This window comes from Molothrus ater, chromosome 2 (assembly GCF_012460135.2).
Source record: "Molothrus ater isolate BHLD 08-10-18 breed brown headed cowbird chromosome 2, BPBGC_Mater_1.1, whole genome shotgun sequence".
In the NCBI taxonomy this organism is placed as follows: domain Eukaryota; kingdom Metazoa; phylum Chordata; class Aves; order Passeriformes; family Icteridae; genus Molothrus; species Molothrus ater.
The window spans coordinates 12,409,403-12,424,894 of NC_050479.2; the positions used below are offsets into that span (position 1 = coordinate 12,409,403).

The window sequence follows — 15,492 nt, forward strand, 5'->3', positions numbered from 1 at the left end:
CCAACAGATGCCAATCAGTAAAACAATCCCTAATGGCTCCCCAGGGAACATCAGGGACTGGAAGAAAAGAGTCAACTTTTCTAAGCAGCTACTAAAACTCAATGACCAAACTATGTAAGAATATCTATTACTGTCCTTTTGGCTTCTGATTTTGTTTTGTCTCCTTTCCTATCATTAGTCATTTCTTAATATATATTGCACACTCTAAAACATTGACCCTTTGCCAAAACACAGACAGTCCTTTCACATACTGTGGTATTATTCACAATCTCCCAGGACTCTGAAAAGTATCAGGATGGATCCTAGAAACAACAAAAGGTCATATAACTATTTTTAAAATGCCAGCCATCCTGTTCATAAATGCTCACAGGACAAGTAACAGTTACTGCTTTCATAGTGTCTCCAAAATAAGTAATGTGTCACCAAGGATTTATGCTTGAGATGCAATCATTCCTTACTGCCCAAATCCTCCAGTGGACAAGAATTATATTTCTTTCTTTCTTTCTTTTCTTTGCAGTACAGTCTCTCTGCCACCCCTTGGTATACAATCCTCATATTTGCTGTTCATCTGACATAGTGAATAGCATCCTTCACTTATAAAAGCAGAGTAGAGACCATTGGAGCCAAACCATCCCCTTGCCCAAGCACAGGTAACTAGCAAAACTTGGTGTTCTTTCTAGCTACACTATTATTCAGCATTTTGCAAATGAAAACTGGACATTGAAAATTACTTCATTGTAGTGCAACACATGCAACATTCTGTAGTTAAATAAATATGCAGTATTGTAAAAGATTATTCTTTTAAAAAAATATAATGCTTCCCATATACTGTTGGCATAAACAACCAAACAGAAAAAAAAACCAAAACAAAACAAATCCCAGTTTCAAAACCATATTCAAAAAGGAACCCTCTAACTTCCTGAATATACAGAAATTTACTGAATAAGTTGATTCTTCACTCCTACTTTCTTCCAGTATCTCTTGATTCCCAAACAACAAGTCATGCCTTTTCACCTTCCAATAATCGACTGGAGGTTTACCTCCATAAACAAAGAAAGAAGTTGAGGATTATACCGAAATTGGTGTAAATGGCTTTGTCAGAATTGCTGCAGGATGGGGATATGGATACTTTTGATGTCTAAATAAGGTGCTAAAGGACATTAATTGCTCTTCTGGCATCCTGGTGTCATGTAGTAATAGCAAGATGCAAAAATTTTCTGTGGGTTGTATTATTTACAGAAGGCTTCACAATTCCCTCCAGAATTAGACAGATAGCAGAAGTTCAGGACAAAGAGTGCAAGTGTTGAAGAAGGAGGCAGAGCATTTACACAGTCTTTGCATCTCTAGATCATCTAGGCTTCCCTCCCAGCAGGCACAAGAAATCATTCATCTCAGCTGACCCCGTTACTGTACTGCTTTTGAAGGTTTTTATCATTAAAAGAAATGTGCAAGTACGAAAGCGAGAAACTCCCTCCTCCACTGACATACAACTGTATCTTGCAGAGTAATTAGAAAAAATCCAAGAAAGTGGATACATTCAGTTAATTAATTCTTCAACTGTGAAGATGAAGTTGTAGCATTAAAAATTAAACAGTGATTTCTACTACACATTTAAATGGGGAGGAATAGCCTGTCTTTAAATAAAACAGAACAGGTGCAAAAAGAAAACTAAAACATATTTTATTCTTAGGATGAAAACCTGAAGAATATTAGTGTTAATAAAATCAATATGGAATTATTATTAGATCACAATATAAGAAAGTTGCTTAAGAATGAAACAAGGATTTCTGTTTATCTCTATTTTAACTGTAAAGATTCACCCTCATCTTTTTGTCTCTTCTCTCTCAAAAAGAAAAATATTTCACAGTTTTCCCCATTCAGCCCCACAGCTACTACCATAAACTAGGTTGCATATTTATATGCCAATTCAAAATGAGTTTTTTGAAACAATCCTCATAAGAAGCAAGGTTCACTTCTTAATCAGGTCATGATGCAAAAATAATTCCATTCCCCAGTGCAATAAGAAAGGTACACACATATTTGCTTAGGCCTGGTATTCACTCTATTTTTTCTTCCTGTCACCAAACAGAGAGATAGAAAAAGTGTTTTCATAGTAATAACAGTAGTCTTGATTGTTCCAGTTTAAAAAGTCATTCTCGTGGAAGTTAATCTTGTACATCAAATAGACACAGACTCTAAATATTATTTCAATTTCTACATAACCACACAACAAGCCACGAGTCTCATCAATTAATAATGGGAAATTAACATTCTGTAACGGAGTGAAAACAACAGCTAGGAGCCATTAATATCAATTGACATAAACTCCTCTGGTTTACAAGAAGCATATCCTTTATTTAAATACATATTGCTTTGCTCCAAGCGTGCAGTACCTGGAATGCAGCAAATATGAGTGTTCTGCTCATAAATTGTATAAGAAAAAAGAACAACAGGTATATTAATTTATTTTTGAACCTTCTTATTGCTATTCAGTGCATACCAGATCCAATATGACATCCATCAACTAATTACCTTTTGACAAGAAGCCAAAAGGAAAATACTTAGGCAACCAAAACACAAGTAGAATTAAAAACAGAATGGAATTACTGAAAGGGAGATACTAAGAAGAATAGGACTATTTATGTAGTACTACACAATTAGGACACCAAATCTCACCTGGAAGGGTTACAAAAAATAAATTAAAAATACAAATGCTCAAATACTGGGTACCAGATCTCTGCTAAGCCTCAGCACTTAATTATGTGCAATTTCTCAAAGTGTTTTTATAAGCTGGATTATATATATATTCTATAAAAGAGTGACAGTTCAATTATTAAGTAGAGATGAGTAAAGTCAATTCAAAAACTCTTCCTAGATGCAAAGTGTTCTCATACTGACTTACTTATATTCCTTACTCTTTTTTTAACTACATTGTTGAGTTCTCATTATGACATTCCTCATTAGGTGTAAAACCTTGGCTTTGTTGCTGGTAAGGACCGTATTGCACAGGTATGTTCCTTTTCAGTTAAAAAAAAAGTCAGAAAACAGCAACTGTCTTTTTACTCAGAGATATCTTTTATACAACTGCTATAATTATCTAAAATATACTTATTATTTCATGAGCAATAAATTCTAAAAAATCATGGATGGCAATAATTTGGAAAAATATAACCTTATATTTCTTGAAGCATAACTACTTGAAATTTTATTATATATTTCCATTCTGTTCCTCAGAGTTCCAATATTTTTTACAAATAATATGGAATAATTTTTACCTCATTAAAATTAATATTTTGCTCATACAAAAATAAAATTGAAAAATAGTATTTCAGTGTCAAAATCATTACTACCTTATTTTCATAATATTGATCTTTCATCCAAGTACAAGAACCACCCATAGTGAGTAATAATAGCTAAGGCAAAAAAATACTAGACCTTAAAAAGAGAAGCAATCTACTGTTACACAAGAAAATACATATCTAGACTTTAATCTCATCATAATGATGCAAAGGATCATATGCATATCCAAAAAACCAATCACTGGAAAGATTTTCCTTCCAGTTAAATCATTCCATCATAGAATAAATTTGATCTAGAAAAGAAAATTTCTATTCACAATAGCAGAACTGAACACAGAATATTAATTAACCAATAATGCAGAATAATATGTAGAAAAGCAGAAAACTAGAGGCAGTAATGGCAACTCTCACCTCTTTGATACAAGGCAGCCAGATTGTTATTAAGCCATCTAAGCATGAAAAAAAGAGACTACAATAATACTGTCTGAATAAACTGATCAGCTCAGAACTGTTTTATGTAACGAGATCTCTTTTCATACTTTTTTCCACATTTTCCCTTTTATCACATTTGTGGGTTTTGGTTTTTTTCTAAAAGAAAAAAATCCCAAACCTTTCTTTCTTTTGTCTACTCAGCATCCTTGGAAAAAACCACCAGATGGCAATGCAGTGTTCAAGTATTTCATTTAACATATATCTTATAGGGAAAAAAGTCTGTATGCATCAGCATGAGGCTCTCTTTCCTAACCTACTTCATCTTTGATGAATATTAAATAATTCATAAGCCAAAATTCTGTTCAGCAGAAGTAAGTGATTAAATACCATTCAACCTGTAAAGAAGAGACTTTTAGAAATCTATGTTCTATGAATGTAAAACCACATGACAAAAAAAAAAAAAAAAAAAAAAAAAAAAAAAAAAAAAAAAAAAAGAACCAACAATTTAGTTCAAATTATGAAACTGGATAATTTCAGGAAAAGTCACTGAAAGGAAAACATTTAGAAATGCATTACCATAAAGTTCTCAAAATACTATCAAGGACAGAACTAAATTGCACAAAAAGTGAATCTACACACTTAGGCACAGCACAAATTTATTTGTAGTTTGGTTTCATGCTAAGAAACAGGCATTTTCTTCTACATTTTTGAAGTTTAATTCAATTCCTGTAAAACTCAAATCCTGTAAAACTATGCACTGAATGAATCAAAATATGTAGGCTTTAAGTATTTATTCTTCTTTTGCATCAAACAGATCACTGTGATCAGACAGGAACTGTTTCATGAAGGAAGATGCTTTAAGACATGTAAAGGAGCTGAGAAGTAGTGCAAGAATCAGCTTCTCATTTAGCAAATCTTATCTGAGATCTATTATTTGATAAAAGAAAGTTCCTCTTTGCAGTTACTGTTGTTTTGCTCTGAAGCCTCTGCGGTTCAGGGAGACTTCACTGAATACCTGAAACACCCAATTAATAACCATGATGTCCACTGTGAAGTTAGTGGTTGGAACAGGGAAGCTTACAGCAAAGAATCCTTGCTTTCTCTCTTGAGAGGGCATTACAGCCTGTAGGTGTTGTATGGCCAACTCTACTTGACAGGAAAAGTTAAGGTGTGCTTACAAGTCTTTTGCATGCACGGATTAGGAAGAAGTTTCTTGTATCATCTATATTTAGTAATGCAATTTTTACTACAACTGCTCACCCATCCATTGTCACGTAACAAGCACAGTCATCACATGGTCTTAATGTAAAAGAAATCCAACATATATTAAAGAGTAACTTGAAACTGTTCAGAACTTATTTTAAATAGTAATTGGGAAAAAAAAAGTCTCTTCTGTCAGAGAGAGACAATCAGACAAGATAAAGTGTTTAACAAGTAAGTTGAAAAGCTGTGACCAAATTAATTTAAAGTATGTTTTCTGTGTAATGTAATATTTGATTAACACTGTTCCCTTTATTCTCTATATTATTATATTTATTTGATTCATAGCACACAGTGGTAGAAAGATTCAAAGACTACCTTGAAGTAATTTAAGAGCTTTGTATGAGGACTGCTCTCATGACCAGAAATAAAATCCAATGCAGCACAACCTAAGCTTTCTTCTGTTATAAAGTCTTTTTAACCCTCTTCTCAAAAAAACAAAACAAAGAATAATATATTGATTCTAATTGTTTCCACATATAGCTAATCACTTGATATAACTTGATACTTTCAGTCCTGAAAGCCAATAGATGACCAGACTTGCTATGGATTTTTAGAAAGTTACTTTCTGAAGTTCTTGAAAAATCAGAGAAGTTGTTGGAAATGTATCTCCACCAGACTGACAAACTCATTATTTTATTAATCACTGTCTTTTTAGCAGAACTGATAAATAAACAGAAAACAGGTCAAGTACTCTGACCATATTGACATATTTTCAAGGACAGATCTCTTTTTTATATTAAATAATGAAAATATAAAAATAAAAGTAAAATAAACTATATTATATATTTAATAAATATAGTAAAATAGCTAATATATATGAAAATATATGCATTGGATAAATAAATAAATAGATAAATAAATAAATAAAGAACACGACTTCTGTGTTTTTAGGTTTGGTCATCAGAAACAGGCTCAACAAAAGTGAATTAGAAGAAATAAATATCAATTAAAACAATAATTTAGCATACTGATGTAAACTTTGTAACTTTATTACATTCCTGTAATTTATGACAGAGAAGGAAGTAAAGAAAAGCAGTACATCTCAAAAAGGTGGATACTGCAACTCCATATTTATAACAACTCATAAGTACAAAATATTACTTTTAAATTTTTTTCTTTGCTTTCATGGTGACATTTCAAGGACAAAATGCACTCACAAGTGGAACTGACTGAAGAGATTTAAACCATGCCCTCACCACGTTCTGCCTCTGGCTAACATGTTCACATAAAACTCAAGTTCTACTTTTCAAGTCGATATTTTTACCTACTTACAATTATGAGTTGCACTAATATTAGGAAACCATTTATATTTTCACAGTACACATAAGTCAATCTTATTTTGTTAAAACTCCTGTTAAATAAGGTTTTCTTGGTAGAAACACTTCAGCATTGCAAAAAAAGCCCTCCTGGGGATGTAAAAAGGGATGTAAAAACTAAACCAAGCCAAACCAAATCAAACAAACAACAAAAGCAAACCAAGAACCATCACACACTACTACATTCCACCTAGCACTAAAGTTCTTCAAATCTTAAATCACAAAGCAGCATGACCAAAGGCAGAAGGATCTGAGATTTCAGTAAATGAGAGATTTTTTCCTTTTCACATACAGTATGGCAAACTGCCCCCTTGGTGATTCATCTAATTGAAGCTTTACACAGGAGAAGCATGCAAAAACCTCAAGACCCCATGTTACAGTAAGATATGATACAAAGATTTCCATTATAGTTTTTCCGTTTTCTTACAGCATCAGGATGAGAACAAATTCTATATATTTGAAAAATTTTGAATGTTTTTTCTTTTGCTGGACAGCAATTATTTTCCCAAAAATAAATTTCATTGTATATTTACCATTTTTTCCTTGCATTGGTTAATCGGATGAAGAGCATACGGACAAAAAGTTATGAAAGAAAATGCAAAGACAACCCAGTTTATCATTGTCACTTTCAAGTAACAGGTGATAGCTGGACTTCTTTTAGTTCCTTAAGAATGGATGTCTTTGTAAAATTTACTTTAAGATCAATAATGTTTTTACTATATTTGAATTAAGGGGCCTTGACTTCAAGCTTAAAAGTATTAAATCTTAATCAATCAGGACAATCTTAGCCAGACATATTCAAAGGATATCTACATCAAGGCTACAGCAGCTTACACTTCCACCTATTGCCAGATCCTTTGCTCTGCACTCAGTCTGTGTATTTCAGTTTTCTTGAGTTTAAGTAATAAATAATCCCAAATATACTTTATTCTTGAGTTTTCATTAAGGAGTACCTTACTTTGTAGTAGTACTCCATGTTTGCCTTTCCTACGTCAATATTTCCAGCTACTAAAATATTGGAGACATAATCTATTTCATTCTGCTGTTGCAAATATAATCCATTGAAAAGGCAAGGTATAATTTAAGATGTTGCCAAAAATATATAAAGAGCTGTGTTCTCCCCAAGCACCAGTTTACAACTACTACCAACCAGAAGACAAAAATAAATCAGAGACAGACTTCTGGAAAAGCACAACAAAAGCTACCCAAAACACTCCAATGCCAAAAGGAAACTTACAACTAACAACAAACCCAATTAACTAATTCAATCAACATGGGATTAAGACTTTCATTAATCCACCAACAAGGAATTAAGACTTTCATTAAGGATTTAGTTTTCTTTAGTGCAGTATAGCAAGATAGGTTGCAGAAGTAGAATTCTATTTTTTTTCATTACCCAGTGAAAAGCCAAAGAGAGTAAAATTAGAATTTCAGGGTGACAGCGAAAAAATGAATCCAACTGTCTGAATACCGACTATTTTTCTTTGCTGAATTAGACTCTTCAACCACGTATTAGCTATCCCTTTCAAAACCACATTTTGCTGCTCACTTTTCATGGTTATTAAATTTAATGTCTTTGATCTATTTGTTGTTGTTAAATCCAAACTCTATGATCTTAATTTTCCAAAGTATATAGTAAAACAGATAAATCCGGTAACCCAACAACGCTGACTGCAACGTAGTCTTTTAAGTTAAAAAGTTCTGGGAATAACTTTCCTTCAACAGGTGAAAGGTTATATTCATTTCACATTACACATCTGATTTTTTTTTCATTAAGTCCACATAAAACAAATATGTCAAAAATATATAGAAGCTGCCAACTCCTCTTGCTGCAGAATGTGAAACCCTCTTAACTGTACTCCAAACCACCATAACAACATCCTGGTGTATGCTTGCAAACATTAAGCACTTCTTTCCAAGCCAGACTGTAACCACAGAGATAAAGATTTACTTACCTGATCCCCTTTTGGTTACAACCTTCAAGCTCTGAGTCAGAGTAGCATACAAGAGAATCAAGTTGGGAATAGGAGCTTTCATCTTCTGTCTTTCCGTGGCTGCTTCCTGGAGTACCAAAAAAAATAGAAAGAAACACTGGTTGTACAATGGTGCTGAAACAACCTTGAAGTAAATAATCATAATAGTGACATTGTGGAAAAGCTAAATACAGTTTTTGTGAGCAATTTAAAGGACTAAAAATGTTTTATTCTTTCTTTTAAAAAGTATGCAAACCAAAATCACTATAAAACAAACACATGCACATACTACATTTAACCTTGTAACTTAAGCTACAACTTTTTCTACATATTGAAAATCCATGGGGTCCCTGCTAAAACTTTATAACAGACCTCCTGAAACATCTATTTATTTCTTTTTATCATACAACCTTTTCCACCCACCAACATGAAAAAGAAAATAATGCCCTTCTTCATTACTTTTGATCTCACTTATTAATATCACAAATTGAGCAGAAGATTCACAATAAAATGAACATTTGATTTAAAAAAAAAAAAGATCATCTTCTTGGGAACAGAGAAAGGGGGGAAATAAGAGAACATCAAAGTAACCAGCATAGACACTTACAACTTCCTTTTAGGTGAGCAACTTTCCATGCAAGTTCAAACTAACATATTCACTGCACTAAATCAGAAGTGAATGTTAATTAGAATGGAGATAAGCAGAGCACAAACTGTGCTTTAGCCTTCACCTTCAACATGTGAATAACAGATTTGCATTTCTATTTATTTACTTTGGGTATTAAGTGGTATGAACTGGTGGTGAAAGCAGGGACTAAACATTTTGTTAATTCCTCATATAAGTAAGAAGAATTAATGTCATCTACTCGTGATGATTATCAGCTTTCTTCAGAATAAGTTGATAGGGCTAATATCTTGTATTTCAGTGTGTTGAAAGAGGAAAGGAGGACAAATCTGCCTATTCAAGCTAGACAGCAGCCTATCTATGCTATCTATATTCATTAGAGTAGCTTACACAAAAAAATCTTGTCTAATGGGGATGAGAAAGGGCTGGGATCAATGGTTCTTTAATATTATAACTAAGACCCAGACTAAACCAATGTGATTTTGATATTCACCTCCATTAATCATAGCACTGGACAGCAACTGAAAGAAATTCTCAGAAGGGGCCACATAGTACAAGTTTTGATTTCTAGAGACTGTGAATCTTTCGTGCTTGCATTGATAATCAGGTTACTGAGTACCTAAGACATTTTTTGAAAGCAGTATCTTAAAATATCTTCATCTTAGAAGAGAACAGGTTAGAAATAAGAAACATCATCAGCATAAAAAAGGACATTATGGGAAAAATTGCTTAAAAATTATGACTTCATATATAATTTGTATTAAAGCTTTACATTTCATGACATTTCAATACTAAGCACAAATCTACTACATTCATTACTATGCATTTAGTAAAGATGAGGAAGTGAGATAATATATTTTGACAAGTTTGTATATCTTATTTTTTTATAAAAATATTTGTACTCACAGAGAAATACACAAATGTTTGTTCATTCATGGTCTTTGACAAACTTCAGCATTCTAGAATCAGTGAAAGACTCACTACCTACATTCAAATGCTACTTCAGAAAATTTAGGCAAATTAGAAATTAAATATGAAATATGGGATTGCTAGGAGGTAAATTATGTGTAATACTAACATTTTTAGTTAACTTTAAAATTTAACAAAGTAGCATCACCACTGGCAGTTATAAATAATATAGATCTTAAGAAATTTAGAAGCTAGCAATAAAGGTTAATTTTCCAGGAGCACAGTGAGTAGATACCAAAATGTGTTATGCCACATTTTACTGCAGACCTTAGTCAAGCTTTCTGAAATCAAAATCTCATTTCTCAGTCACTGCACTAACTGATGCCGCAGGAAATCCTGAAGCTGATATCTTCAGCCTCCAGGGAACTAGCAAGAGTCTGTGTGAGCCTAATAAATATTGCCCAAAGAGCCACAGGATCTTACTACGCAATTACAAATCCAGTAAATAGGTTCTGACTGTGAAAGCATATCCAAATACATCCTTTTTGACCACACATCAAAAGATAATATTGCTGATCACTGTGAATAAATGCAAATATATACATATATTTGCATATGTATGTGCATGCATGTATTTATTTGTATTTATAGATATTTGTGTAGGGAAGCCGTGGAGCAGCTATAAAGATTGATTCTATCAAAGCAAGCCTCGGTAAATACAATAATATCAATAAGAAACTGTTCAGTAAATGAAAATCTCTTCTTGGTCCATGCATATATCACTAATTTAAGTTGTCAAGACAATAAGGGGAATATTATTATAATAATATAGCAGGAATTGCATTTTAAACATATCACCATGGAAGACATTCTCATGTGCATTTATTCTCAGAGATTCAGGTCTAATTTAAAGGCATAAGCTAAACTGGCTGCTGCCTACATGACTTGTGGTAAATCCCTAGAAAGTAAAGTCTGCTGCTGTCTTTGGAAACATCAGAAAGAACTTACTGCCAAAGGGAAAAAAGAAGGGAGGGATGACTCCCAACAGCAGCCACTGCCTCCTTACAGCAATATAAGCAACATATCAGATCTTACATAGGCTCTCCCCAGAGCCTTCCAACCCTTCTCTTCTGTTTACACTCCCTTTTGTGAAGGAGGAGAACTATTTCTGGTCTTCTCTACATTTTAAAAACCAAATGCTCAACCAAAGAAAATGCAAAGAAGTAAAGATCAGTTTACTGGAGCTGGTGCCTCACAGCTCTGGAAGTTGTCTGGGCGGTTGGGAAATCTGCCTCCGGTTATTCATATGAGTGATTCAAAACAGATATTTAACATCTCTTGTCCCTTGCTCCGGGTGAATGCCTCAGAAATTGACTATTCTAGAAAATGTCACCCTTGTGAAATTGGTTGTGAAAACAAAATAAGCAAGTCAGAAGAAAATATAAAAGGAACATCCCAAGGGGAATCTCACAACAAGTCAACAAAGTCAACAGGAAATGCCTTCACTACTGAAATGAGTAGACCCGAGGCCTGGACACTGTAACATACTCAGGTAGCTTTTAAACTTGAAAACAAAATAAAAGGCATAATTCTGTGAAGTCAAATTCTTAACACTAAGTAGAGCGTGATATCTCATGCATTGGAAATAGCCTTCTTTCAGCAATTAATTTTTTAAGGAAGAGACTATTTTACTAGTTGCTTAGCTGGATTTTTTTTTTTTTAAATAACATTAAGAAATTCTGATTTTAACAAGCAGAACAAGTCTGCTGTTTCTTTAAGCAATAGTTAGACAGTTTACATATACATCTACAAAAGTAATTTTTATGGTTGTTCTTTTTTCTGATTTTCAGTTACTTCCACTAAAAAGCCAAGACAATGTATGGTCTTTATAAACTTAATTGCTGTTTTTTAAGCTGAATCTATTTTAACATGTTTTACATACCCTTTGGGTATAAGACTGCTATACTCCAAGGGTGAATAGTAGACTAAGTCTTTTAGAACCAGGGATTTTTGGCTGCCTTTTCTTTATACAATACCAAAGATGAAATATTTTTTCATCTTTAAGCAGTATTTACAACTTCAGATTTTCAGTAGTGTGTTGTTTGTTTGTGTGAACCAAAGTACTGAAAAAATGTTAAGTATTTCTGCAGAAATATATTGCACACAAATTTTAACTGGGCATATGAATAACTTTTTTAAAAATTCTTTTCTGTAGAAGGTGTCACTGCTTGACACAAAAGTGCCATAGCATAGCATTTGCATCAGAAAGTATCTAATTTTCCAGTTGAGACAGAAATAGAAATACAACTGTATATTAAGACTAACATTCTTTGGGGAAATGCCAAGAATGCTTTTTCTCTTCAATTGTCATAAATACTCACTGTGAGGAAAATGCATACACATAGACACATCCTTCCCAAAACAGCTCAGCAGACATTGAATTAACTATAGTAAAGCAGTTCCTGATAAGGCAGGAAAATAGAAAAGAAAATTTTGATTTCCTCATTGTACTTACTATGCGCCTTTCCCGATACTTGAATCAAACTTAACTGAAGTAAGTTTTAGTAAGTTTTCCATGGGCTCTTCGAGTCCCTTAAAATAACTTTAAGGGGATGATTCTCAGTTAGCCTGTAACTGCTAGCTGATGTCTGTTGACTAATTAGTTGAAAACCATTTTTCTTCCCATACTGCTATTCTAACTTTGAAGAATGTTTTTTTATACATGTTACAAACTGCTGCATTATCTTTCTCCATCATATGCCCTTCAAAGAAAAAGAAAAAGCAAAAGAATATTGCAGCATCCTCTGAAATCTTCAAGATATTTCATGACTGTTCTGCAGCAATAACAAAAATGCCTGTTCAGTAATATTCTCTTTTTAAGTGGTAGTTCTTTACAAATCCCTGAACAGAATGATATTAGATCTCGCAAGGTGTAAAGGACAGTTTGGTATATCCAGAACACAATTCAAACATCTTGGGAAAAAAAAAAAAAGCTTTAAATTCCTAAAATGCAAGGAAAAACTAAAATAAGAATCAATGTGATTTCATAAACATGTCAATTCATTGTCATGAGCTGACCTAGAACAGTAAGATAACCCTAGCAACTCTTAAAATGGTAGCTAAAAGAAAATATACCTGTTTCAAATACACAACTCCACAAAATTAGTCCTTTCCAGAGTCCCAATAAACAAAAGGATTAGGTAATCAAATTATGAAGAACTCAAGAAAAACCAGTCAAAAGCAACAGGAAGCAAATAAACTATTGCATTTGCTTTCCAAATCATCCCTGTTCCTCCAAGCATTCCTAAGTTCAAGCATGTTGTGGTCCATGACAAAAAAAAAAAAAAAATAAGGAATGAAGAAGATTAAGCAAGCAGTAATGGTTGAAGGAATGGTGACAGTACTTTAAACTGAGATAAGAAAAAGCCAATATGCCACCTGTCCTGCAGGGCACATTGTGAATAAGAACTCAATGGAACCTTTGGAGGGGTTTCCAACCAACAGCATTATGACTTTCCCTATTAAACCTGGTACTCTTTATTGCCTTCCTTTAAAGATACTTTTTATTGACTCTGTCCGTCATACAAGGTATAGTAAACCAGGCAATCTATCTGGAGAAATTTAAGATTATTCCATATATCTCTGTATATGAAAATATAATCTACTTTTCCCAAAAGTTTCCAATAAGAAACATGCATCACTTAAATAAATAAAAGAATTTAAAATGATTCTACAATGAAAAAGAATCCTGATATGGACTGAATATTTATTTTCTTAGCCTTATGGAAAAAAGTAATGTCAACAATAGTATTTGAACAGAACATGGACTAGCAAACATTCATATTTTGCATACTGTTTAGATTGCTTAATGTGTTCCTAAATATTTCACTAAGTGGCTTTTTTCTGTACTATGTAATGAATAAGATTTCTGGTTAGTGCTTTTTCCATTATGAGACAAATAAATTGTAGCAGATTGCAGATATCTGAAATTTAACATGTCCTTTGCTTGTGGAACCTCTTTTGAAGAAACAGTTGGACATGTTGTCCTTCTGAACCACAGCATGAAATAGTTACATAGCTGAAAACTATACAACACATATTTTGGGGAACTGCAGGGGCTAAGAAGAGGAAGTAAAGATTCAGCAAAGACATACAAAAGGGAGATGATGGTCTCTTTCCAATGGTCTCATAGGACCTTGTGGGATCCAGGTCAGCAGGGTACCCGTGACAGCCCCAGATAATTCACCGAGGTGGCTCAGTCAGTCAGAAGTACTGATGCAAACAGAGCAAGAAAATCCTTGGATAGTGAGACAGCGAGTAATTTACTATCAAGGTAAGGGAACAAAGGATGGAGAGAAGTCTCTGTTCATTTCTAGAAGCCTTTACTGGAGATAAAAAATACATCAGTCTAAGTTTAAAAAAATCTTGTATTGTTATTAAAAGTAGATCATAGTTCACAACTCACGATCATAAAGAAATTAGAATCTGAAACTAAGGAAAGGTTTTTTTCAACAAAAAATATAACCAAACTGGATTAACATACTTGATGTTTCCAATATATCTAGCAGGATACATAAGAAATATGTCCTCATGATGCAAATTAGGTCAATGGATTACTGAAAAGTTTGAAACCATAATTTCTTTTTCCGGACAGTAAAGAAAAAACATTATAACAACCTGGCAGCAAACTTACAGTTTTCAGGAAGTTTAGCTCAACAGCAATGTTTAAACAAAGATAGTTGGAAGATTTCTGTGTTACATAACTTTCAGAGGGAGATGTAGAAGATAATAAATAAAACAGTTATCCCTTTTTATAGTCTTAAACACATAAAGTCAGGTGAAGAGGAAAAATTTAAAGATATCAGTGTGATTTGAAATGCTGCCCTTCCAAATAAAGAAAAAGGCCTTCTTTTCAAATCTGTGTGCATTGGTGACCATCACTCAACTTATGGCATCATTTTGGCATGCAAGATACCTAACACCACTTATCTGCTCTCATGTTGGTTCCTTGACCACTCTGTATCTTTGCTTTTTGAGGTTTACTAGCCTTGCTCTTGCATCAATATGAAATTCCACCTCTGCCTAAACTGACAAGGTTTTTATACTGCAAGTATAATTTTGTTGGATAGTTATGTTTGTGTTTTCAGGCAACTAAATGAGCTCCTGAAATATTTACAATAGCAGTGGAATAAGAGAAACATAAAATCACACAATGGTTTATAGTAGAGGAAATGTATTTGAATTTCTGTATAGAGGCTTTGCCCCAGAGGTCCAGGTTGCCCTTGATGGGCTGCAGCTGCGATGTCCTTAATTGGGCTGCAGCTGTAACCAATGAAGATGACTGGGATAAAAGGGGGTGGGTTAGCCAGTCAGGGAGAGCCTTGGAGGAGCCCTGAACTGAGAGAGAAGAGCATGCAGAAGAAGGAGTCTGTGAAGATCTGCAGCCATGGGAATACACCGAAGAGGTATGGACTTTAGAAATCTGATAATATCATTATGGGACTCTAGAGAAATAATAGAACAACAACAATGGTTTGAGTTGGAAGGGACCTTAAACTTGCTGACATGTCCATGTCACTGATGAAGATGTTAAATGATGCTGGTCCCAGTACCAACCCCCCAGGGAATGCCACCTGTCACTGGTCCCCACTTGGACATCAAGCCACTGACCACAG

At 33.6% G+C, this 15,492-nt stretch overlaps 1 protein-coding gene across 1 annotated transcript in view; it reads right to left on the reverse strand.

The window, feature by feature from the left end:
- IL1RAPL1 (interleukin 1 receptor accessory protein like 1) overlaps positions 1 to 15,492 on the reverse strand; it is a 682,112-nt gene that overhangs the window by 587,309 nt on the left and 79,311 nt on the right. Inside the window, 1 exon segment of the mRNA XM_036393685.2 lies at positions 8,266 to 8,371. Within this exon segment, the coding sequence (XP_036249578.1) occupies positions 8,266 to 8,347 (82 nt within the window). The 5' untranslated portion in view covers positions 8,348 to 8,371.